Here is a 26,588-nt window from a genome sequence, read left to right as displayed (position 1 = left end):
AGAGCTGACATATTTCTTCTTGTATGACTAGTACAAGGTTAAAAGAAGTTTACTTCCCTAGTTTTTGCTGATGATACTGGTATGACACATTGAAAAACAAAAAATTCCTATAATCCCTGAGAATTGATCTCTCATTGTATAAGCATCAATAGGGAAGAGGCTAAAGGGAGGCATTCAATCATCACCAGTCATGACACTTTGTCACTCCTAGGTATCTCATAGGCATATTTTTAGACATTCAAAAGAGGCTGTATTTGGAGCTTCTGATATTTCTCCCTATTCTCTAAATACTATTTTCAATGATCCACTAAGGCAATCCTAAATATTTTCCTGCAGAAAGATGGGGCATACCAGCTGTCAAAAAAAAAAAAAAAGTCAAGTGGGCAACTTACGTTAAATAATAATAGCAGTTAATATTTATTTAGTACTTATTCTGTGCCCTTAAATACTTCATTAATTGAACGCTTTGCATAGCAAGAATAACAGGGACTCAAACTTCTATTTAACTGTAAATAAAATGGTTTCCTCTTTTGTCTCTATAAAAGAATGGCTAACATTTACTAAGTGCTTAGTATGGGCCAGAAACATTCTAAGTACTTTATAGGTATTGACTCATATGTATTCACAAAACACTATGAGGTTGGTCCTACAATTCCAGTATATTGTTGCACAGATGAAAATATTTAAGGCATAGAAAGATTAAGTAACTCATCTAAGATCACAAAGCTTATAACTAGCAGAGCTAGAGACTGCTTATTAAGAACTAAGAAAGCTGAAACTAATTCCTATGACATTTTAGCAGTTTGGGCTAGAACTATTTTTTCCTATGATGGACATAAAGATGACAACTGTTCACACTTAACAGATATGTTTTGCAAAGCTCTAATAAGGGGAACTGTCATATAAAACAAGAAGAAATCAAGAATGTTGAGTATCTTCCCTATTTTGAAGAGACAAGAATCTCTAAACATGAAAAATGCCACGCAAGTTCTGTAAGAATAACTGATACCTTATATCTAAACAAGAGAGATTAACCTTGGTACGGGTAACAAAAGTTGCATAAAATTCTTTTATATGATGGAATTTCAAGAGATTTTTGCTTCTGTAGGAGATGCTAAATTCTAGGAGATGCTAAATTGAGTCCATATAAATACTTTTCAGGCAGCTAAGTGAGGAAATAAGGATATTCATAGAAAATATAGAACACTGTTTTCCTTACAAAGATTATAGATAGCTCTTCCCCGCCACTTATTCTTAGAATTTAAAGCTTGGTTTGAAGTAAGCTGAGCTAGAAGCTCTTATTTAGACATTTTTACCTTTTCGGCATTAGAGCGAATGCATTTTACAAAATATGGTTCTGCTTGACCAAGTGTTTCCATCAGCTTGCTTAATGAGGCCTGCAATACAAAGCAATATAATTAGCACTTACTCTCATTCCAAACTGGCAACGAATGGTTTATAAATATAAACAACAATATTGGTAAAATATGCAAAAAAAAAGTGGTATACATAGAAATAGGTTTGTTTCTGAAAAGCACATTGTGTACACTGCCATACTGATTAAACTGAGGCCAGTTAAGGACGAGGATGGCAGTTTAACCATTTAACCAGTTTAACCAGCTGACAGACTGGCAATAGTAAATACTGCAGATATATTTTATAGTAATCTAAGTCTATAATAAATTTTTTACCTTTCTTCACATTTCATGAAACAACTTTATTCAAACTCATGCAGTCTCAGAGTAACTTTGGGAAAACATCCAGTAGGGTATCAAGGAAGGTAGTAATCCCCTGCTTCAATTTTAATGTTTGAGTATGTAGTGATGTTCCCTCTTTCATTCCTGATGCTGATAATTTGTGCTTTGCCTCTTTTTTCCAGATTAGTCTGACTGGAGGTTTATAAATTTTCTGATATTTTCAACGAACCAGTTTTTTTATTTCATTGGTTTTTCTCTATTATTTTTCTCTTTTCGATCTCACTGATGATTTCTACTTTAACATTTCACTCCTGCTTGCTTTGGGTTTAATGTTTTTCTTTTTCTAGTTTCTTAGGGTAGAAGCTTAGATTACTGACTTAAGGCCTTTCTCCTTTTCTAATAAGAGCATTTAATGTTATAAATTAACCTTGGAGTACTGATTTAGCTGCACTGCACAAACTGTGATATTTTATTTTCATTCCATTTAAAATATTTTTTAAATTGTCCTTCCTCTTTGACTCATGTTTTATTTAGATGTCTTTTTAATTTGCCAAATATTTGGGGATTGTTATCTTTATTTTATTGATTTCTGGTTTAATTACAGTCAGATAACATATTTTGTTTATTAGTATTCTATTTATCTATTGGCTTTTCAGCTACATCTCTTTGTATTGTTTTTTGTGTGTGTGTCTGCTCAACGGATAACAATATACTAACCTAATCGCACAGTATACTTAGAGTCAATATTTTATGATTTCAAGTAAAATTTAGAAGCCTTACAATCACACAGACTCCTGTTATTGCTGTCATATATATTACATCAACATACACATTTTCTTACTTTTAGGTGTTCTTTTCGTGTGTGTTACTGTAATATAATACACAAAATATAAAATGTTTGAATCATAAATATGCAGTATGATGAATTTTCACAAAGGGAATACACTCTTGAAACCAGAGCCCAAATCAATGAATAAAATATTAGAACCTTAGAAGTCCCTCTGTGCTCCATCCCACTGAACTTAGCAAGATCACTGTACATAGGCTACCTGCCTCCACCCTCCACACCTCAACCAAGGGTAACCATTATCCTTACTTCCAAGATGGTAAGTCAGTTTACCTGCTATTAAACTTTATATAAAGAGAAAGATACACTATGTACTATCTTGTATTTGTTGCATACAATTGTATCTTGTACATTTTCAGCACTATATAGTAGTGATTCATTATATGACTATACCACAGTTAAATTATCTGTTTAGGATGGATATCTGGTTGCTCAAGTTTGGGCTGTTAGGAATAAAGTTGCTATGAACAATCTTCTACATGTCTTCCAACTGTTTTCCAAAATGCCTGCATCAATTTATATTTCAATAGCAGTGTATAAAAATAGCAGTGTATAAAAATTCTGGTTGCTCTACATCCTTGCCAATACTTTGCATAATCAATCTTTTTTATTTCAGCCACACTGGAAAGTGTGTAGTGTTATTGCCTTACAGGCAGTTTTAATTTTCATTTCCCTGATGAATAATAAATAATATTGAGGATGTATTTGATAGGCTTATTGGCCTTTTGGATAACATCTTTTGATATAAGATAGTTTTGCTTGTTCAAGACTTTTGCCCATTTCTATTAGGTTGTCTTTTCAAGAACTGATTTGTGATTTTTCATATTTTCCACATATAAGGTCTTTTTTCAGTTTTATTACAAGTATATGCATATACCCTGTAGCTTGCCCTTTCATTCTCTTAGTAGTGAGTTTGTGTTTAACAGTTTTATTGTATTACAATTTACATACTATAAAAATGTATCCATTGTAGTGCATAGATCAATGATTTTTTTAGTAAATTTATACAATTGTGCAACCATCATTACAATCCAGATTTAGAAATCTTCCACGCATCCCCTCAAAAGGTCCCCTCCTGCCCATCTGCAGTGAAAAACTGCCCCCGCCCAGTGTCCCAGGCAACCACTGGTTCACTTTCTGCTGCTGTAAATAAACCACCTTTGAAAAAAATAATCCTCTTTAGACATCTTTTCCTCTCACTATAAAACCAATATGTATCTACTGTAGAAAACAGAATACATAGATACATATTTCGAGAATAAAAATCAGCTTGGTTGAGTTTGTGTAATGACTTAATTCTTAGTTCCAGAGGTAGAACTAGAAGTAGATTATTTTCTTCAAACCGATGGGCTTTTACACAGAGAACTCAGATTTCTGCCAAAAAACCCAAAGTTAGAAAAACCCTTAGCCAAGGAAGAGAAACACTTAGAATTTCCACCACTACAAGCAAAGGACTACACTGACTAATGATGTAGTGGTGGATATATTTCCCAGCAATCTGTGGGTCTCTGAGCAGCGAGGCATGCGTGTCTTGTCAGGCCAAGAGAGGGGCAGTAGTTTTATCCACATGTTTCAGCAGATATAACAGCAACAGCATGTGCATGACCTATTATCCTAAGAGAAAGCCACAAAACTCCTTCCAAAGCATTAACTGAGCAGACACATGGTACCTATGAAGTGGCCTCCTTTCATATACAGCTCTATGCAAAAACAATGCATAGTTTTTGCCTTATGATCAAGTTGTATCATCTCGCTCATAACTTAAGACTTTAGCTACTTAATTTGACAGTCTGGTGGCTAAAAGGATACTAACATTTGCTGGCAGTAGACAAAGTCTCAAAAGAGAATAATCCAGAGTAGGGTGAGGGTGGCTATTTACCTAACCACTGAAATAAGAAAAATATACATATGGTCTACCACCTTGTTATTTGTTTCTATTTGTTTAATCTGCTCTTTCTTTTATCCTGTCTTTTTAAAACTGAGTATACAGTTTACGCTTGAACAACACAGGGGTTAGGGGTACTGACCCTCTGTGCTGTTGAAAACCCACATGTAACTTTAAAGTTGGCCCCCGGTATACTTGGTTCCACCCTACCTGGAGTTCGAATCCTCAGATTCAACCAACCACTGATCGTGTAAAACTGTAGTGTAACTATTGAAAAATATTCCATGTGTAAGTGGACCCCTGCAGTTCAATCAAGGATCACCTGTATTTTATGATTCCATTTTAGTTCTGCTATTAGCTCATTACCTATGATAAGCTTTTATTTTTTTAAGGATTTCTCAAGACTTTACATCTTTAACATATCACAGTCTGCCTTCAAATAATGCTACACCATTACCTGTATAGTGTACAGTATACAGGTAATGCTGTAACTTTACAACAGTATAAACTTCACAACAGTATAAACTTACATTTAGCCCCTCCCTTTTGTGCTACTTTTGTCATACATTTTATTTTTACCTCACAATATATTATTATTTTTTTCTTCTATAGTCAATTATCTTTCTAAAAAATTAAAAGAAGAGAAAAAGTATTTATTATAGTTAATTACACTTCTATCATTCTGGCAATCTTAGTGTTTTGTATAGATCCAAAATCTATGGTTTTCTCATCATTTTTATCCCAAACTTAACATTCCTATAATGTAGATTTCCTGGCAATGCATTCTCTCAACTTCTGTTTGTCTGAAAAAGTCTCTATATAACCTTCAATACTCACGTGCACAGAATTTTAGAGTGACGGTTTTTTTTCCCCCTTTCAGTTTTTTAAGAATACTACTCTTGAATTCTGCCTTTCATAGTTTCTGATGAGAAACCTACTGTTATTCTTATCTTCATTTCATGGCACATAAATGTTGTCTTTTTTTCTCTGGCTGTCTTTAAAATTTTCTCTTTTTAACTGGCTTTAGCAATTTGATGTGATGTGTATTGGTGTTTTTAGGTTTGTTCTGCTTGGGATTTGGTGAGATTCTTTGATCTTTGAGCTTATATTATTCATAAAAATAAGGAAATATTTTGGTCATTATTTCTTCAAATTTTTTTCTGTATCCCCCTCTCTTGACTTTCCTTCTTCGATGCCAATTACACCTATGTTCAATGATCTAATATTTTCCCACAAGTTACTAATGCTTTTTTTCATTTTTTCCATCTTTGTTATTTCTCTCTGCACTTTATTTTAAAGTAAATGTAACTTCTAATTCACTACTTCGGCAAATAGGTGTTAATCCCATCTAGCTTATTTTTATTTTCAAATATTACATTTTTAATCTTTGAAAGTTCCATTTGAGTCTTTTTCATATCTTCTATTTTCTTCTCATCATTATTCATGTTTTTCTTCGGACATATTTATATGATTTATAATAGCTATTTTGAGATCCTCATCTAAATGCTATTTCCATAATCTCTGTCATTTTTAGATCTGTTTCTTTTTCATTTTTCAATATTTATTTATTTATTTGGTTGCACTGGGTCTTAGTTGCAGCAGGCAGGCTCCTTAGTTGCGGCTCACAGGCTCCTTAGTTGTAGCATGCAAACTTTTAGTTGCAGCATGCATGTGGATCTAGTTCCCTGACCAGGGATAGAACCCCGGCCCCCTGCATTGGGAGCATGGAGTCTTCACCACTGCACCAGGAGGGAAGTCCCTAGATCTGTTTCTAATGATTGATTTTTTTTCTCCCTTGCTATGGGTTGTTTTTTCCCTGATTCTTTGCATGCCTAATAATTTCAGATTGGATGCTAGTGTGATTTTACATTGTTGGATTTTGTTATATTTCTTTAAAGAGCAACAGACATTTTCCCCTGGGGCTGTTAAGTTATAAAGGATCACTCTGATTCTTTCAAGACTTGCTTTTATTAAGCTTTGTGAGGGCAGGTCCAGAGCAAAACCTTGGCATTTGGTTGGATTCCCTCTCCCTGGGCTATAGCAAATTGCCTTTATGCAGTAACCTGGGACTTGCCTCAATTTCCCTCTTCTCAGGGATCATAATCCTGCAGTGCTTACTGTCTAATATCTAAAAATATTCTATTCTTATCTTTTGTCCAGTTTTCTAGTTGTTTATAGCAGAAGGGCAATTCCTGTATCGGTTAATCCTTCATGAGTTCTATGATTTCATTTTGATGAAAGTAAATATTCATTCACAAGAAGTGTATGAAGTCAAAGACAGCTGGGTGCCATCTATCTCCATCACTTCTAATTTCCTCACCTGTACAATAAGAATGACAGTATTTATCTCACAGAATTGGAGGAAAAATAATGTATGTATATAAATTTTTAGTAAAGGATCTGGAGAATATAGTACTCATTACTTTTATAATACTTAACAATGTATTAGAAACATTAAAGATGACTCTTTTTGCAAATGTTAAACACAATACATGAATTTAATTTGAAAATATCCATAATTCCTGAACTTGGGGGATTTTAAGGGACATGATAGGATTGTAATTATAACTAAGTTTTCTTGTAGTAGCTATAATGTGTACTCTTCAGATTAAAGTCTGAGTTTGGTATACAGGCACCTGTAAAAGATCCAAGGTAACAAAATAAAGGACACAACAGCTTAATGGTTCTACCCTTCATAATTATGAGATTAATGCTTCCTTTTCAGATACCAAGCTCACCACGTTACCTTTTGATCAGAATTTGGCTTCCCACCTTGATCTGCTAATCAGGAGGAAATGTGATCATGAACTAAAAATTATAACAAGTCTGCCTATGACTCTTATTTCTCATTGTATATTAATAAACTTTGATACTGTTTTACAGCAGTGTTTATAGTTTATCAGTCAGCATGATATTTTTGTTCCCTGTAAATTCATCTTTGCATTTCTAAATCCATGAAGTGAAAACCCAAACTCTGGGATGTGAAGACACCACCGAGGTATAGACAGACCCGTCTGGTCAAGCAACATCTCTCTCTTTTTTTAAATAATCAAATACCATTAACCCATAGGATTGTGGTTTAAGAAGGATTTTTTTTTAATTCATGGCAGAGCTTCCATTATATATTCAATTGTCTTTCCTTTAACTTTATTAGCACCTAATAAGTTATAAGTTGTTTGGCTCTTCGATCTTGTTTTTTTTTTGTTGCTGTTTTTTTTTTAAAGAGCACTTTGACCAAGTAGCTTTTATAGAATCAAATTTTTGTCTAGGCCTACCGTGAAAATTGTCTAAAATAAAATGACATTTCTAGCCTACAGTTTGAAGAACTGTGCTTATAAATCAAACAAGATCATATCCAGTGATATGTTAGTAGATAATTTACATTCAGGTATCCTGGATTAAACAGGAGCATTGAAAAACGTGATAACATAGAAGTATAGCTATCGGCAGATAAAGAAATTTTTAGTTAACAGTGAACGACACTTCTGGGATAAAAGCATGAGGTAGAGTAAAATTATGTAAAGCACTGTTTCCTTTAAAATTTTCAGCTCTTTTTCATAAATATCTAGCAAATGAATAGAATGTTAGAGATGATTTGAGAAGAATGGGAAGAATTCGAAGAGAATTTTGTAAAGTTATTCTGGAGGTTATTTGGTTAATTGATTATGATCATATTTATTCCTAAATGCCCAGTTACAATGAAAGGAACTGGATTCCTATATACACAAAACTAAAATAAACAATCAAGAAAAAACTTACAATTCCATTGAGTTAAATGTTGATGGCAGTAGCATGAGGTTTAAATATATAGGGAGAAATATACATCATTATGTTAACAGTGACCATATCTGGGCAGTCAATTTTCTGATGCTTTTCTCCTCACACTGAAAATAATAAATTACTCTTTGGGATATGCACTATCCAGAGATACAAGGATGAAAAACAAAAGCACTTGACATTTTTTCCCCATCTTTGGTACTTCCATCCAAAATGGCCATTATAGTATAGCTTTTTAGTCACATGAATCATATCCCATTCAGGTATCTTGCGGATCACTTTGACCTTACAATGTCAATCTGAACAAAACAAATTCCTCTTTGTTAAAAATAAAAGGAAAAAAAGGTAAAACAGGAAACAACCTGAAACTGGGCACTGATGCTGGGAGGTTTCTTCTTCTTGTGCAAATGAAGAAGAGACTTGGTAATGCGATCCTGTAGGGTCAGTCTTGTCAGGTGCTTTAAAGACTTTACTTCTAGCAAGTGCTGAAAAGCAGGGGAAAAAAATCAAATTCTTCATATAAATTAATCTAAGAATAGGAAAAACAAAATTGTAAGCCAGTTTTCATTATTCATGCGTATAATGACTGTGGTGAATATGAGCAATTAATATTCAATGTCCATTTTTACCCTCCTTCTGCTTTCTTACAGAAGCTTACCAGCTAAAAAGAAACTACATTTCCCAAACTCTCTTACATCTCAGGTTCTGGATGCGGTTTAAGTTCATCAATTCCCACACGTGAAACTGGGAAGGTCTAACTAAGGCAGAGGCTTTGGCTACTAGCTTATTTCTGCTGGCAAACATGTACACAGAAGTACTTAAGTTTTCGGTGGTCCCAGTGCCCAGGCACTACTTTTTAAAGTGTTGTGAGGCAGAGTGCAGGGCATTTGTGTTGTCACTGCAACTCTAGTAAAAGCACCTTAGCCCTGAAGCCAACAGTTGTAGCAGCTTCTTGATTCCTGGATTACATACACCGCAGGTGGTATGAGCCTGGAAGCAGCACCAGTGATAGTGGCTTCCTCATTTCCTAGCTTTCTGAGTACAGCTGAGGTCAGTTCTGCTCCGTTGTTTTAATACTTCTGATGACTTCTGTAAGCACCTCTTTGAATAAAGTCCCTTTCTACTTAACAATATCTATGGTTGTTAGTTATCTGCAACTGAATCCCGACTCACACAGATAATAAATTAAATTCAATCCCTGGGCTATATTGTAGGTAAGCCAGGAACACGTACACAGAAAAAAAGAAAATGTAGTCCCTATCAACCCGCATCCTGAGGTCCTAATTATTAATCTTAAAAATAAGATATAAGTTACACATAAAGCAACTAAAGAATACAAAACAGGACACTAATAAAGTATTTTGGAGCTTTTTTTAGCTAATCATTAATCAATTTTTAAAATCCTACTAATTTATGGCTGTGAGTTTGTCAATGGAAAAAATGTATCTATACAGTTGTGCAACTGCATATGTTATTTTAAAAGTAGTAAAAGTTTTATTGTATGAGAAGCACAGAATTGAGTTACAAGTATGACAAATTAAAAGACTACGAAATATTAATTTTGACAAGATAAACATTAAAAAATAAAAACTTCCAAGTGGCATTAAGTACAATATACATTTCAACAATTCCTCCTAAGAAAAAATATTTTCAATAATGACAAAGACTTATTATCCGTATATAAGAACTGTAAAAAAAATCCTTTAAAAAATACATCCAGTGATAATAAATGAGCAGAAGACTTCAACAGGCAATTCTCAAAATATAAATGACAAGTAACATAATGACAATCAATCTCACTTTTAATCAAAGAAATACACATTTTCTTTTAAGGAGATTTTCTGCACATCAGATTGGCAAACATAGTAAAGGCTGATAAAACCCAGTATACATGAAATAGGCATATTTATGCACTGTTCTTAGGAATGCAAATCATTATAATCTTTCTGATAAACCATTTCACGTCTACATATTTATCTAAGGAGAGCCCTGAATGTTATTTCTGACAATGTACTTCAAAAAAATAGTGAAAAATTCTAAACAAAAGCAATAAGGAACTATACAGAATTTTTTTCATAAAGTATGCTTCATTCACACAACTGAATACTATACAGCTCCTAAAAATACTGTAACCTATATTTACTGACGTGGAAAAATATCTGCAAATACTCTTGACCAAAAAATCCCACACAAAACAATAATATATATGTAAATATATATAGTACATGTGTATATTGAATTTTGAGAGTTTATACTTAATTTTTATTAGTATTTTTGAATTCTTACAAAAAGATTCATTGTATATTAAGAAAAAAATAATTTCATATACTGGTCAGGACTCAATTAGAAGAGTTGTGTGGTCTACCCATAAGTAAAATGAAATTATCACCGAAGCCTAAAATTATTGCCCCCCCCCAACATTTAAGATACTTCTGATAAAAAGACCTCGGAAATGGTTGCATTTTATAAACCATATCTAAAGCAATGGTAAAATTAAGTACTAAATGTTACTATGTGAAAAAGGGTCAGATGAACTGTGAAAAATACAAGTAACTATTTTTTTTCTAACTATTAAAAAGTCCTTCCCATCAAGGAATTTAATTAGAAAGGTAAAAACAAAAAAAATCCACATTCATTCTTATCTCAAGGTCTTTCTAACCTTTTCATTTGCTTGGAATACTCTATAGATAGACCTTTACATTGCTTGATTTTTCTTAGCATTCAACTTAAAGCTTAAATACCCAAACTTTCTCATGAAGCTATTTTCTTAAATACCCCAAAGGCAGCCCCCATCTAAATCAATAATATGTCATTTTATTTTCCTCTTTGCACATAATATCATCTAAATCATCTTTTGTTTAGTTATGTATTTTTTTCTCTTTCTCTAAAAGAATCACTATGAGAGAGCAAGGATTCTCTGACTGGACTGTTTATCTCAGCACCTCCAATGCCTGAAACAGTGTCTGGTACTGCAAACTCAATAAATATTAGTTTGGATAAATGAACGAATGGTTAGCAAGTAATGATTTTTGAACAATGTTTCCTCAGCAACTGGAGACCAGTCTCTTGTCCACAAAACTCACCATGATTAGATCTATCAACAAATATTCAGTGATTACTACAGATTCTGTTCTAAGTGCCAGGAATACATTGCATTCAAGTACAGGGAAACAGACTATAAGGAAATTAAAAAATAAATGATAATCTGAGGGTTATTAAGATTTATGAAGAAGATAAAACAGGGCAAGGAAGAAAGGAGAGACAAGGCGGAGCAGAACAATGTGGAAGACAGGAGGCTAAGGAGGCAAGAGAGAGATAAATCCAGTCAAGGGAGAGCTTCAATAGTCCAGTATGATGTGACAAAAACCAAGAACTGAACTGTGGGCCCAAGATCCAGCAGAAAACAGATACGGAGTTAATTCCTTTCTTAGGTCTTCTGTTCATTATCTACTTTATTCCTTTCTTAATTCCATCTTCATTGTTTAGCTTATTAAGATTAGTCAGTTCATTCTTTTTTAAACAATTATTTACTGCTTGCTGTGCAAGGTGCTGTAGCCACAAAGATTAAGAAGATATTGCTCATGTTGTTAAAGACAACTAAAATGCACAATAAACTTACCTTCAACGTTTGAGCCTGAGTGACTACAAAAATTCAGTAGGGGAGTGACAAACCAAAATAGCTTTGGGGATCAAGTCTGAGAGATGAGCAGGGTGTCAAAGTAGAAATGTACAACAAGGGAACTGTCAGTAAAAGATTGAAAATTCAAAGGTAGATCATATTAGAAAGGTATATTTAATAGAAGTGATGGTTTCAAGGTATGAGAGGGAAAGTACTCTCTAGGAGAGAAATGGAAAGAACTATCAAAACAGAATTATATTAACAGAAGGCTAAGGGCTGTTGGATTATATGTGTTGAATATTTGCCTGTGTTTATTCAGAACTGTAATAAAAATAAAGCATTCTAAATCCTACCTATATCAATAAAATGAGGTGCCCTTAATACAGGTGACTGAATCTTATTTCCAGTAGCGATAAAAGTTGTAGGGATGCGTACAATGATGATTCATACTCAAGGTAAGAAAGTGGCTGCAGATTTCACAAAAGAGCAAAAGGGAAAAGAAGTTCAGGTTATCTACACTTCTGTTGCTTCCTTCCACATCACATAAATCTAACTTAACGCAACCAAAATATCTTAATCAGCAAATGACCATAGTCAATGAGGATATAGGATCTGTCACTTTAATTTTTTTTTTTTTGCGGTACGCGGGCCTCTCACTGTTGTGGCCTCTCCCGTTGAGGAGCATGGGCTCCGGACGCACAGGCTCGGCGGCCATGGCTCATGGGCCCAGCCGCTCTGCGGCATGTGGGATCTTCCTGGACCAGGGCACGAACCCGTGTCCCCTGCATCGGCAGGCGGACTCTCAACCACTGTGCCACCAGGGAAGCCCGCCACTTTAATTTTATTAATATATACTTGTTTTGCCTTGGTTTGAAATGGACTGAAAGAAACAAGCAAAACACAAACACTCATTAAGCATAATTAGAAAAAATAAGGCATATTTAAAGAAGGGTAGGAAAGTAAGATGAAGAGTGAGGTTACTAAACAAAGCACACATCATGCCTACATGTATGTACACAGATGAGCCACAGCTTCAGCTCTAACATTCTGGCAGCAAATATGAAGAAAATACTTATTATTTATTGAATACTAATCATGTACATACCAAATATATATCTCTCATCCTAACATATATTATCCTCCGCATTACAAATGAAGAGACAGAGGTTAAGACAAGTTCGAGAACCAACTCCAAAAATCAAAGAGCAGGGACTTCCCTGGTGGCACAGTGGTTAAGAATCCCCCTGCCAATGCAGGGGACACGGGTTCGTGCTCTGGTCCAGGAAGATCCCACATGCCGCAGAGCAACTAAGCCCATGCGCCATAACTACTTAAGCCCGCGTACCACGACTACTGAGGCCTGCGCGCCTAGAGCCCATGCTCTGCAACAAGAGGAGCCACCTCAATGAGAAGCCCACGCACCACCGCAGCTAAGAGTAGCCCCCGCTTGCTGCAACTAGAGAAAGCCCACACACAGCAGCAAAGACCCAACGCAGCCAAAAAATAATTAATTTTTTAAAAAATCAAAGAGCAGGTAACAGATCCATCATTTGAATGTAGGTCAGTTTGACTCCAAGGTCTATATTCTCACAGACTATGTTGCCTCTCTAATATTAAATATATGTACTTGAATACACAAGACACACTAAAATAAACAAAAGATTAGCCATATTTAAATTTAAAAGATTGAGAAATAGATGGGATTCCCATGACTGATGATTGAATGGAATCGTTCACTTCAGATGTATCCAACATATTCTTGTTGTCTATCATGTAAAGTTTAAGAAGTTATAAAAGAATGTATATATATGTATAACTGAGTCACTTTGCTGTACAGCAGAAATTAACACAACATTGTAAATCAACTATACTACAGTTAAAAAGAAATAATTTATCCATTTGAGGAGAGGGTAAAGAACAGCACAAACACTAGGTCCAGAGGTGGCATTCAAAATACAAAAAGGCTAGAGAGACAGTGAAGGAAAAAAGACAGACAAATGAATGATAATGAATATTTGACAATAAATGTAGTCTCCTCTCTTTCTCTCTACATAAAATTGTTTCATGTAAGACCATAATCACAAACCACTTAGGTAACTTTTCTTTGTGGCTTAAAACATATTTGTCACTACCACAAACCACATCAGCAGTACATTAAATTTTCTTTGGAAATATAAGGTGACTTAAGTAGAAGGAAAATTAAAGACAGATTCATTTTCTTCTTTCTTGAACTAGAGAATCATGACAATAAATAGCTCTTTTTCAGTTCTTTTAGAATTTTGAAATTATGCCCATTAACAAAGTTACAAACGACAGGACTCCTTCTTTGGGAGAGCACAAGAGAAAGAAAAACTCAGTAAGATTTTTCTTTCTTTAGTAAATTTAATAAATATTTTGGAATGTAGATTAGAGTAGGCAAATTACAACCCCTGGGTCAAATCCTGCCCACTGTTTTTATAAGATTTATATGGTTGCAAAAAGAATTAAATAATATATGATGGCATGTGAAAATTAAATGAAATTCAAATTTCAGTGTCCATAAATAAAGTTTTATTGGAATACAGTCACTCTCATTCAGTTACATATTGTCTACAGCTGCATTTGTGCTATGATAGCAGAGCTAAGTAATTATAACACAGACCAGAACAGATAAGCCTGCAAGCCTAACTGGACCTTTACAGAAAAACCTGGCTAACTAATGTTAACGATGATGAGAGTTAGGTAAGCATTACTTAGAAATTATTTTTAAATCAGATAAAATTCAGAATTTTATCTTAACCTGACTCAAGGAGAAATGAAAAGATCTTATGCAAAGATGCAATTACTCAACAAAAATTTACATTTATATTCAGAAGCTCTTCAAACACTAGAAAATGGGACATATCACAAATATTTACCTGAACCATTAAACTTGGCCATTTCATAACATCCAGCATTATTTCTAAAATGGTTTCAACTGAATATACACAATTAACCTCTATTTTGGGTACAAATAAGATATTTCTTTTTTTGTTTATGAAGATCATTTGCATGAATAATAAAAAAATAATTATGAAATGGGGCACTAACAGAAAAATTTTTTTCATAATACTCACCTTTGGAAGGCCAGGCTTGGATTTGAAATTTTTGTTTCTCCTATAGAGATAAATCATACATTAGGAAAAAAAAAAACACGGTAGAGACGAATGATTTCAAGGTCTCTACTAAAACAACAGATTATATACCCATTTCCAAGTTATAGGTCGCCTAAATGAAAACACTGTCTAACTCAACTAAGCAGTCACCTTTGGGAAGGACGGATAAGAGAAGAAAAGAGATGCCTGCTTTGTAATACAGGTACAAACACATTTAAGCCCGATGATAAGTAACATAATGTACATTCAAAGCTGAAGTTTCATTTTCTTTTGGATGTTAATAGGGCTCTGCATTCTTAAACCTAAAGAGGCATTGTTTCTGTCATTTTAAACTTAAATAGATGCCTAATTTCATGAATTTTTAAAATGTACTTTTCACTAAGACTCATGATCTTCCATTTTTAGAAATTAAAAATTCTCCTTTGCCCTTTTTTCCCTTATTCATAATTCAGTATCACACTTATATCAAATCTTTTTTATTTTTAATGACTACATACAGGGAATAAAGCCCAATGCTTATGAACATGGGCTGGGGTGTCAGGAAGACCTTGGCTTGAATCTAAGCTCTTTCACCTACTAATTCTGGAGTATAGCAAGACTTATACAAATTGAGCCTATTAACACTGTTAAGCGATGATTTAGGGATTAAGGAATCCAATTCAGTCACACTTCCAGCTAGTGGTCAAAAAATATGCTTTGGAAGTGTTTGAAATATGTTGATATAGGTAGCTAAGAACTTTTTACTTGTCTACCATGCATGGTTATATCTATGTCCTCAAACCAGTTCTAAATCAGGTAAGGAGGAATGGCAGGCGGCTTGGGTTAAGTGTTATATATCACCATACAGGTGCCCCTTGAACAACACAGGTTTTGACTGTGCAGTTCCACTTATAAGTGGAATTTTTTTCAACAGTTTTTTCAAAACTGTATGCTTCTTCTCTTGTTAATTGTCTTTCAAGTTACTGTACTTGATCTGAGGTTGGTTGAATCTGTGGATGTGGAATCACAGATACCGAGGAGCAGTGGATATGGAGGGCTGACTACAGGAAACACACAAATTTTTGACTGTACAGAGGGTTGGCACCTCTAACCCATGCAGTGTTGAGGGGTAAACTGTATATGGCCCCATTCACCACTTCATAAGGGATTTTCCTGCCCAATTTGTTAGGATTGCTAGAATTAAAGGACAACTGAAGTTAAAGACTAGGAATCATAAAAAGAGCTATCAGTTTTTGCTCTCTCTGGATGCAGGGTCTGTTAAAGAGCAATAAAGAGTCATCTCCATAATAAGTATATTCAGTCTGATTCTCCTGGTGAGATGAAAACAAACACCAGCTTTATAATACAGGAGACTGTCACAGCTCTAAATTCTGACTACTTTTGAGTCTTGTTTCACTCAAAATTCTACTCATGAAAATAATGCTTCATGATCACCTCTCTTCATTTTTAGCCAGAAATTTTAAATCAGTCATAAAAAGCAATCCACATTATTGATCAATACTAACGTGAGAATTCCATGGGCTCTCTCCAAGAGTTTGCTGCTAGCTGAATTAGCGAATATCCCATCTTTATCAAGCAAGGAGGTGTTACTGGATAGTCTGCTCTGGCGAATCCCAGTTCTGCCATTCCAGGCAAAATCAAATGTTTCACTGTAAAAATTAAATAGGGTACAATGTGCTTTGTTAATTGAGACATCCCTAAAACTCTATACATTTCTTAAAAAAGTAAAATAAAACTTTAAACACTAAAGTTAAAATTTAGAAAAAATGCTAAACCAGCAGAAAATGGTTTTATCAGAGAGATTACTGATTAATTTGGCTTATCTTTTACTCTTTCAGAACAAAAAATTTCTACGGATTCTAGCACATTCACATTCAAATGTGCATGAAGGTGAGCACATCATATAGCTAATACCTTTAAATATACCACTTAACAAGCAGTAAATAATATAATGTATTAAAATATAATGTCATGGCTTTTGTCTGTGTTTGAAGCCCAAACCCTCTTTCCTTTTGAAAAAGGATATATTAGTCACTGAGTGTAACCGCTTCTTTGAGTTTCACTTCTTTTCGGAGAATACTCATGTACGTAAAACATTAATAAAAACTGTATGCTTCTTCACCTGTTAATTGTCTTTCATTAGTTTAATTTACAGGCCCGCAGCCACTGAACCTAAGAAGGCAGATGAAAAGTTTTTTCTCCCTGACAGTTTCATACTATATAATTTGATTTATATAACATTCGCAAAATAACAAAACTACAGAAATGAAGAACAGATTAGTGGGTGCTAGAGGATAGGAAAGGGACATGGAAGAAGGATAATACAAATAAGCAGCATGAATAAATTCTTTTATGATGATGAAAGAGCTCGGTATCTTGATTGTGGAGTTGGTTACACAAATCTATACATGGGATAAAACTGCAAAAAACTACCCATACACACACACACACACACACACACACACACACACACACAGATTTTTTTAAATGGTGAGAACTGTAGTCTAATTAATATTAATGTAACAATGTAACTTTCCTGGTTTTGATAATATACTACCAGTATATAAGATGTCACTTAAGGAAAACTGAGTGAAGGGTACATAGGACTCCATGAACTATTTTTTTCCTTTGTACTATTTTTGAAACTTCCTGCTTTTGAAAAATGGAATATAACCTTAAAATATTTATTTTCCAATTAGTTCTTTATTTAAACTATACTACTTTTTAGATAGCCAGGACAATATCTTAAAAATCTTGTAATAGCTTTGTTCTGTCCTTCTGGTCAAGCTTCTTACTAAGAACAACAGAAGATAAAATAATAATCAAACATGCAAAACTTTATCTACAAAAATTTTCATCAATATCAAGAAAATTAGAAACAACCTAAATAAACAACAATTGGAAATAAATGAAAGAAGTTATATTATAACCACCCCCATGGAAGTCTATAAGGTCATTAAAAATCATGTGGGAGCAGCAAAGGAAACCATAAACAAGACCAAAAGAATGGGAGAAAACATTTGCAAATGAAGCAACTGACAAAGGATTAATCTCCAAAATTTACAAGCAGCCTATGCAGCTCAATAACAAAAAAACAAACAACCCAATCCAAAAATGGGCCGAAGACCTAAATAAACATTTCTCCAAAGAAGATATACAGATTGCCAACAAACACATGAAAGAATGCTCAACATCATTAATCATTAGAGAAATGCAAATCAAAACTACAATGAGATACCATCTCACACTGGTCAGAATGGCCATCATCAAAAAATCTAGAAACAATAAATGCTGGAGAGGATGTGGACAAAAGGGAACACTCTTGCACTGTTAGTGGGAATGTGAACTGGTACAGCCACTATGAAGAACAGTATGGAGGTTCCTTAAAAAACTAAAAACAGAACTACCATATGACCCAGCAATCCCACTACTGGATATATATTCTGAGAAAATCATAATTCAAAAAGAGTCATGTACCAAAATGTTCACTGCAGCTCTATTTACAATAGCCAGGAGATGGAAGCAACGTAAGTGTCCATCATCGGATGAATGGATAAAGAAGATGTGGCACATATATACAATGGAATATTACTCAGCCATAAAAAGAAACGAAATTGAGTTATTTGTAATGAGGTGGATGGACCTAGAGTCTGTCATACAGAGTGAAGTAAGTCAGAAAGAGAAAGACAAATACCTGTATGCTAACACATATATGGAATCTAAGAAAAAGAAAAAATGTCATGAAGAACCTAGGGGTAAGAGAGGAATAAAGACACAGACCTACTAGAGAAGGGACTTGAGGATACAGGGAGGGGGAAGGGTAAGCTGTGATAAAGTGAGAGAGTGGCAGGGACATATATACACTACCAAATGTAAAATAGATAGCTAGTGGGAAGCAGCCGCATAGCACAGGGAGATCAGCTCGGTGCTTTGTGACCACCTAGAGGGGTGGGATAGGAAGGGTGGGAGGGAGACGCAAGAGGGAAGAGATATGGGAACATATGTATATGTATAACTGATTCATTTTGTTATAAAGCAGAAACTAACACACCATTGTAAAGCAATTATACTCCAATAAAGATGTAAAAAAAAATTAAAAAAAAAATAAAGTAGAGAGAACTCAGGGATGGTAAAAAAAAAAAAAGGCTCATAATATACAGTTTGAGACACAGAAATGAGAACTACTCCTAAATGGTATTAAAATTTACATTTCCATGTCAATCTGTCTTAGTTCACTTTATAAGAAAATTGTTTCAAGTCTAGGCTTGTTGAGCTTTGCTGAGATCTCAACTAGGCAAGTCAGTTTCCATATCTAATATTTCTTAAAACAATATCTTATTGACTGCTGAGGGGCTTCATATTAAATGTCTTGAAGTTGAAAATGATACTGAACTTTAAGAACCTTAAAACTTTGTATTTGTATGCATGAATGTTGCCAGTCTTTGTCTTATCTTCCCAACCAAATCATAGGGAAAGGTGTTTTGTTTAACTTTATATCCCCACAGTGTCTAACATAGTGTTACCCACACATAGTAGGTGCTGAAGAAATGTTGGTTTTTTAAATTGACCCCACCTGTTTTGAGCAAGGTCTTCATATTACCAATCCCAGTGCTTCATACAAATGCTGCCCCTCTTGTCTCATTTATCCCCTTACTTTGACCTCCCTATGATTTCCATAATCTCTCCTTCATTTTTTTCTTTAATCTCTCTCTGCCACCCCTCTGCCCTGCTCCTTCCAGCCCTAAGTGGGACAAGAGGCCTTATGCAGCATCCTCATCTCAGCACGTGCTGGCCTCTGTGTTTGGTGCTGGGGGAATGAAGAAGACTAAGCCGTGGTCCCACTCACAGACTAGTAGGGGACAGAGATGAGTCTGAGATGAACAGACTAGTAGAATAGGGGACAGAGATTGTCATATACCAACAGTGACAATAAGTGTGATAACTTCTGTAATTGAGACATGTACAAAGTGATATGATAGAAAGGAAGCAACCTAAGTGTCCATCGACAGATGAATGGATAAAGAAGATGTGGCACATACATACAATGGAATATTACTCAGCCATAAAAAGAAATGAAATTGAGTTATTTGTAGTGAGGTGGATGGATCTAGAATCTGTCATACAGAGTGAAGTAAGTCAGAAAGAGAAAAATACCATATGCTAACACATATATATGAAATCTAAAAAAAAAAATGGCTCTGAAGAACCTAGAGGCAGGACAGGAATAAAGAGGCAGATGTAGAGAATGGACTTGAGCACACGGGGAGGGGGAAGGGCAAGCTGGGACAAAGTGAGAGAGTGACATTGACTCTCTATTTTTACATTTGGTATTTTACACTACCAAATGTAAAACAGAGAGCTAGTGGGAAGCAGCCACATAGCACAGGGAGGGCAGCTCGGTGCTTTGTGACCACCTAGAAGGGTGGGATAGGGAGGGTGGGAGGGAGACACAAGAGGGAGGGGATATGGGGATATAAGTATACATATAGCTGATTCACTTTGCTGTACAGCAGAAACTAACAATGTAAAGCAACTATACTCCAAAAAAGTTGTTTAAAAAAAAAACCATGTGGGAGAACAGTATTTAATGGCATAAAGAGCTGTCTGCATATATTATCAAATCTAAATATTGTTGCATGATACAGTTTTAAGACAATTATATTTATATACATGGAAAGAATATTTACCAAAAAAAATTTTAATGGACAAAATAGACATTTATTCAAAGAAGATATATGAATCATCAAAAAACATATACAAATCACTAATAAGCACATAAAAAGATACTGAACATCATCATTTAGGGAAATACAAATCAAAACTACAATGAGATACTACTTCATTCCCTCTAAGACAGGCAATAACAAAATGACAAGAATGTGCAGAAACTGGAACCCTTACCCATTACTACTGGGAATGTAAAATGTCCGAGCCACTCTGGAAGACAGTTTGGCAAACTCTCAAAATGTTAAACAAAATAGACAGTAACCATATAACACAGCAATTTCATTCCTAGGCATGTACTCAAAAGCACTGAAAACATGTCCACACAAAAACTTGTATATGAATGTTCACAGCAGCATTATTCATAATAGCCAAAAAGTAGAACCCAAGTGTTCATTAACTGATAAATGTGTAACCAAAATATTCATAACATGAGATGTTACTCAGCCATAAAAATTAATGAAGTACTGGTACATGTTACAACGTAGATTATTGAAAACATTATGCTAAACGAAAGAAGTCTCACATAAAAGGCCACATATTGTAGATTCCATTTATATAAAATTTCCAAAAAATATATATTTTTTCCAGAATAGGCAAATCTACAGAGACAAAAAGTAGATCATGTTTACCTACAGTGAGTGACAGTACGAGAAAAGGAAACATTCTAGTAAGTAGGAAACTTCTTTTTGAACTGACTAAAATGTTCCAAATTAGATTTTGGAATAGTTGGCCAACTCTTAAATGAATTGTATACTTTAAGTGGGTGAAATTTTGTGGTATGTAAATTATATCTCAATAAAGCTATTTAAAACAAGGCCTCAGAAATCAGCAATGCTGTAACTAAAAGGAAATGTGGCGGTGTCTTCAAAATTCTGAAAAGAAGTTATTTCCAACCAAGAGTCTATACGCACTCAAATTTCCGATCAAGTGTGAGGGCAGAATAAATGCATGCTTAGTTATACAAGGAATCAAAAACATGTTCCTCCTATATATACTTTCTCATGGAGCTTCTAGAGAATATGCTCTGTAAAAGTTTACAATGTAGATATATAAAAGGAAATAATGGTAGAAAAAACTGTTGATACAAAACAGAAGAATAACATAAGGAATGACCAATACAAAGGTAAAGACAGCTGTGTGATAGATCTAGAGAACAAACCCCTCTGATCAAAAAAATGCCAGCAGAGATTTCTACAAGAAGATGAAATTAATTCAAGATGCATCTGTACCTGATCAGAGGAAATTAAAACAACTGTCAAAAAAGCTTAGGGTTGAAATGGATATAAGCACCACCAAAGTGTAGAAGAAAATCTGGCTGAATAGGTGACTTTGGACTGAGGAAACAATTATTTAAATAAGTTATTAAAAGGACAAATAATAGAGAAAAAATTAATACATTTAACTACATTTACCATTTTAACCATTTTTTTTTTTTTTTTTTTGCGGTAAGCGGGCCTCTCACTGTTGTGGCCTCTCCCGTTGCGGAGCACAGGCTCCGGACGCACAGGTTCAGCGGCCATGGCTCACGGGCCCAGCTGCTCCGCGGCATGTGGGATCTTCCCGGACCAGGGCACGAACCCGTGTCCCCTGCATCGGCAGGCAGACTCTCAACCACTGCGCCACCAGGGAAGCCCCCATTTTAACCATTTTTAAGTGTACAATACAGTGGCACTAAGCACATTTATTGTTGTGCAACCATCACTACTATCTATCTCCAGAACTTTTAGCCAAACTGAAACTTTGTACCCATTCAACAATAACTCCCCATGCCCTCCAATACTATATAATATTATATAGCAACTAAAAAGAACAAATTACATGCCACAAGATGGATGAATCTTAGATAGATATTACTGAGGAGAAAAGTCACAGCAACCACATACTATATATTAGTATTTCTAAAACTCAAAAACTAGCTAAGCCAAATGACTCTTTGCTTAGAAAAACATATGTTTATTGTAAAACTATTTTTTAGAGCATAGTAATGGTATACATAAAATTCTGGATAGCAGTTACCTGTGGGGAGAGAGGGAGAATGATCAGAAAATATATGATAAAAAAGTGGCTGCAGCAATACTAATAATCTTCTGGTTCCGAACTTGGGTGGTATTCATTTTATTGATATGCTTCCTAATGTACATGTGTGTTTTGTATATTCTCTTGTATCAAATGCTACCTTAATGTATAAAGACTGAATCAAAGCTTCCTATTAAACATGTATACTGCACACTTCTTATGTTCCATTTCAAACCCCGTAAGTCTTACCTCTTATTCTAGCTGCTGCTATTGCAAATGGTACTGTAACTAGTCATACACACAAATTTTGTCCAGCGTCAAACAGGTGCTGCTGGCAGCACCTAGTTTCAGACTCCAGACACTTGCCTCTTGTCTGATGTAGGCTTCTGCTCTGCACTTACACAAGCAGAACTCTCTGTGGGGCTAGCAACCCCTGGAGCAATGGATTAGTCCCTCCTCTTTTCTTCCTCAAGGCAAATAGATGGTCCTGAGACACAAATCATTGAGCTTCTCAGTTGGTCCCACAGGGTTGAGCAACCAGTGGCCAACTCATTCATTGATTCTTGTATGGATTCTCCATCTTTCCCTTTTTTATTCCCATATCCCCCCTCCTGCTCCCTAGGATAACATTCTTAAATAAGCTACATTTATAAATAAACTATTTGGTGTTTGCAAAAGGGAAACCCATAATAAGCTGCCATAGCATACTCCATAGCAATTGTTTATGTCAGCCTCCAGCTGAAATACCACGAATTTGACAAAGTCATAAATTCACAAGGACAAAGAGTGAGAAGGAAGACTATGCAAGGGACAAGGAAGAGTAAAAGTTTAAAGTTGACAGACATGTAATAAGAGATGTAGTAGACTAGAAAAAATTAAAACCTAAGTATATGTGTACGTCAGAATCATAGAAAAGGGGAGTCTATAGGGGTAGGCATGATTGAGAATACACATATGCTCGTGTGTGTGTGTGTGTGTGTGTGTGTGTGTGTGTGTGTGTGTGTGTGTGTGTGTAGAGGCTGGGGTTTGGAGTGGGAGAGAGGCTAAAACAACAAAATGTAAGTTGTTCTCATTCAGAACTCTGGAAAGGGTCAGATATTAGAGATAACTGGTACCACTGCAAGGGTGATGCTGAATGGGGCTAAAAATAGGAAGTTAGTTTGAAAGTCTTTAAAAATGACCTAGATCCTTACTCTTACCCTATATAGTGAAGTAACATTCCCTTCCTCAAACCGTTCAAAGATTTTACTTTATAGAAAAGTTGGAAACACAGAATCTCAGGAGAAGTCAGAGACATTAGGCATAGCTAAAGGTAGGGGTGGGTGAGGTACACTGAAAATAGGAGGAATTAAGTGGAAGTATGCGTATGGAATCATGAGAAGCCCAGCTACATAGCTAGAACATCAGTAGCCAGATTTAAAAGCTATAGGCAGGGAAAACTGACTGACCCAAGAGAAACAATCTAGAGATAGCAGACATTTGGAAGTCACCAACTAAACACCGAGATCCCCGATTAATAACAAAATACATCTTCTAGCCCAAGAATCAACTGAGTGCATCTGTATATCCAATGATTTATTCTCTCTCTCTAGATGAAGATCTCTCAGGAATCTCAAAGTAACATGTGCAAGCTGAAACTATCACTCCCTCTTCAAAACTGTTGCCTCTTTTATGTTCCCTACTTAAGTACTAAGCCAGAAATCGAGAAATCATCCTTAATTACTCTGTCTCCTCACCCAATATATTCCACAAGTTTTATATAAGACATAGATTCCCCCCACCCTCTCTTTTCAGGAAACGAAGGCTACAAGAGCCACAATCTCAGAATACGAAGATAAACTGAGCCAAGAACAAATTTTTGGTGACTCCCAAACCCGTGCTCTTTCTCCTATGTGTTATGTAAAGGCTTAAAATACAGCAAAAAGGTTTTACTGGTATTTTACACACTGAGTAACAGGAAGAGTCCCAGCATTAGAATGGCAGGCTCAATGGTGAAGTAGAAGGTTGGAAGTGAAAGAAAGCAAAAATAGGCTGTGCCTATTTTTAAGAGATGACAATCAATGGGATGCTGGGGAGAAAGAAAAAGCTCTGTGGGTACTTAAAAATCTTTGTGCCAGTTGGTTATTTCAGTGAAATGACTTGACGTAGGTATCTGTCTCAGTTTTTCTAGGGGCTTCCCTTAGCTTAGCACATTGTTATTAAGATTGATGGCATACACAACGTCTTTGTTCTCTATATACAACGTACTCCTTATATATACATTAGATCACTGTCATATATTTGTTGCATACATACAAAAATTATTTGCACAAAGCACAGAAAATCCAACACAGACTTCTCATAAACATTGAATCCTCATAAAATCAGATGAGAGACATATAGATTTTCAATTTTCCTCCTTAATACAGGTTCACATCAATGTGTACCCATGACCACCTACTGCAAGCCATCATCTCTTGCCAGAACTGCTATCCAATCCAGGGCCTCTCCAAATCATTCTCCATAAAGCAACCATAGAGATTCTTCTGAAATATCAGTCAGTCCCCTGCTTAAAAGCATTAAATAAATTCTCATTACCCTTAAGATGAAGTACAGCCTCTCCAATATGGCTAACAAAGCCCCACATGAACTAGCCTATGTCTATTTGTCTTTCTAGAGTCGACTCTCATCATTTCTCTCTTCTTACTCACATTCTTTTCATTCTTTATTTGTGCCATGTTCTCTAGAGAGAGCTCTCTTTTTGCTCCTGGACCATCATACAGGTTGCTCCTCTGCCTATAAAACATCACCCTCCTCTTCAAAGGGCTCACCCTTACTCTTCACTCAGATAACAGTTTAAAAGGTTCTTTTTCTGAAAAACATTTCTGAGGCATCTGGCCCCATATCCAATTCTTTAAATACAGTACTGGCATACAAAATTTAAAAGTCCTCCTCTATGTTTCCATGGTATCTTATATTTCTCCCATCATATCACTTATCACATCTATCTCACAAAATATTGAATCTCCAGTTTCTGCCACACGACCTGGCACGAAGTACTTGTTAAATAAACAAATGATCTGGCAGAACGAGAAGTTGTCTCTGTCTTAATTTATTGCTTTATTTTTCTCTCAAGAACGATCTGACCTTCAGGAATGGAGTTACATGCAAATAATGCTCCAGTAAAAAAGCCACTAATTTTTAAAACAAAGGACAAACAAAACTATGTAAAAACACACAAATATCATTTAGGATAACCAACATACTATATATTAAAGTGAAAAAATTTGGAAAAGACTTTTGAAACAACCATAGAATACTTTTTTTTTTTGCGGTACGGGGGCCTCTCACTGTTGTGGCCTCTCCCGTTGCGGAGCACAGGCTCCGGACGCGCAGGCTCAGCGGCCATGGCTCACGGGCCCAGCCGCTCCACAGCATGTGGGATCTTCCCAGACCGGGGCACGAACCCGCGTCCCCTGCATCGGCAGGCGGACTCTCAACCACTGCGCCACCAGGGAAGCCCTATAATACTTAATGTTTTAAACTTATACTAAAATATGAGTATTATTTCATACTACTAATTTGCTATTATTATATGAACTGCTAATCACATATAACTGCTTACATTAATAACCAAGTTCTGTATTTTTTCATTAGGGTAAACAAAATACACTCTAAGACATGATCAAATGCCATGAGATTTATCTGGCTGTAACATATGAGAAATTACTCCAAGCTGTTTTATGTGACATCAAGTCATATTGGTTCTAAGAGAACCTTGAAATCCATTCACCTTTATAAATCATGTTAAATATGATAATTACTTAAAAAACCCTAGTAATAAATTATTTGACTTATCCTTCAAAAAAAGTATTTATTTTTGTTCTCATTGTTGCATTTTATAATA

The 26,588-nt window shown here is 35.2% G+C and overlaps 1 protein-coding gene across 5 annotated transcripts in view; it reads right to left on the bottom strand.

Moving 5' to 3' along the window:
* The window catches only part of MYO9A (myosin IXA), a 270,235-nt gene that overhangs the window by 96,239 nt on the left and 147,408 nt on the right, over positions 1 to 26,588 (bottom strand). For all 5 annotated transcript variants that reach the window (XM_079912006.1, XM_079912009.1, XM_079912008.1 and 2 more), the window contains exons 17-20: positions 16,465 to 16,608; positions 14,921 to 14,960; positions 8,569 to 8,691; positions 1,317 to 1,397 (exon numbers count right to left, since the gene is read on the bottom strand). In XM_079912006.1, coding sequence (XP_079768132.1) covers positions 1,317 to 1,397; positions 8,569 to 8,691; positions 14,921 to 14,960; positions 16,465 to 16,608 — 388 coding nt within the window. The remainder of the gene's footprint in view (positions 1 to 1,316; positions 1,398 to 8,568; positions 8,692 to 14,920; positions 14,961 to 16,464; positions 16,609 to 26,588) is intronic.

Source organism: Stenella coeruleoalba (assembly GCF_951394435.1).
Source record: "Stenella coeruleoalba genome assembly, chromosome: 2".
NCBI classification, from domain to species: domain Eukaryota; kingdom Metazoa; phylum Chordata; class Mammalia; order Artiodactyla; family Delphinidae; genus Stenella; species Stenella coeruleoalba.
This window is presented reverse-complemented; position numbering and strand designations above follow the sequence as displayed.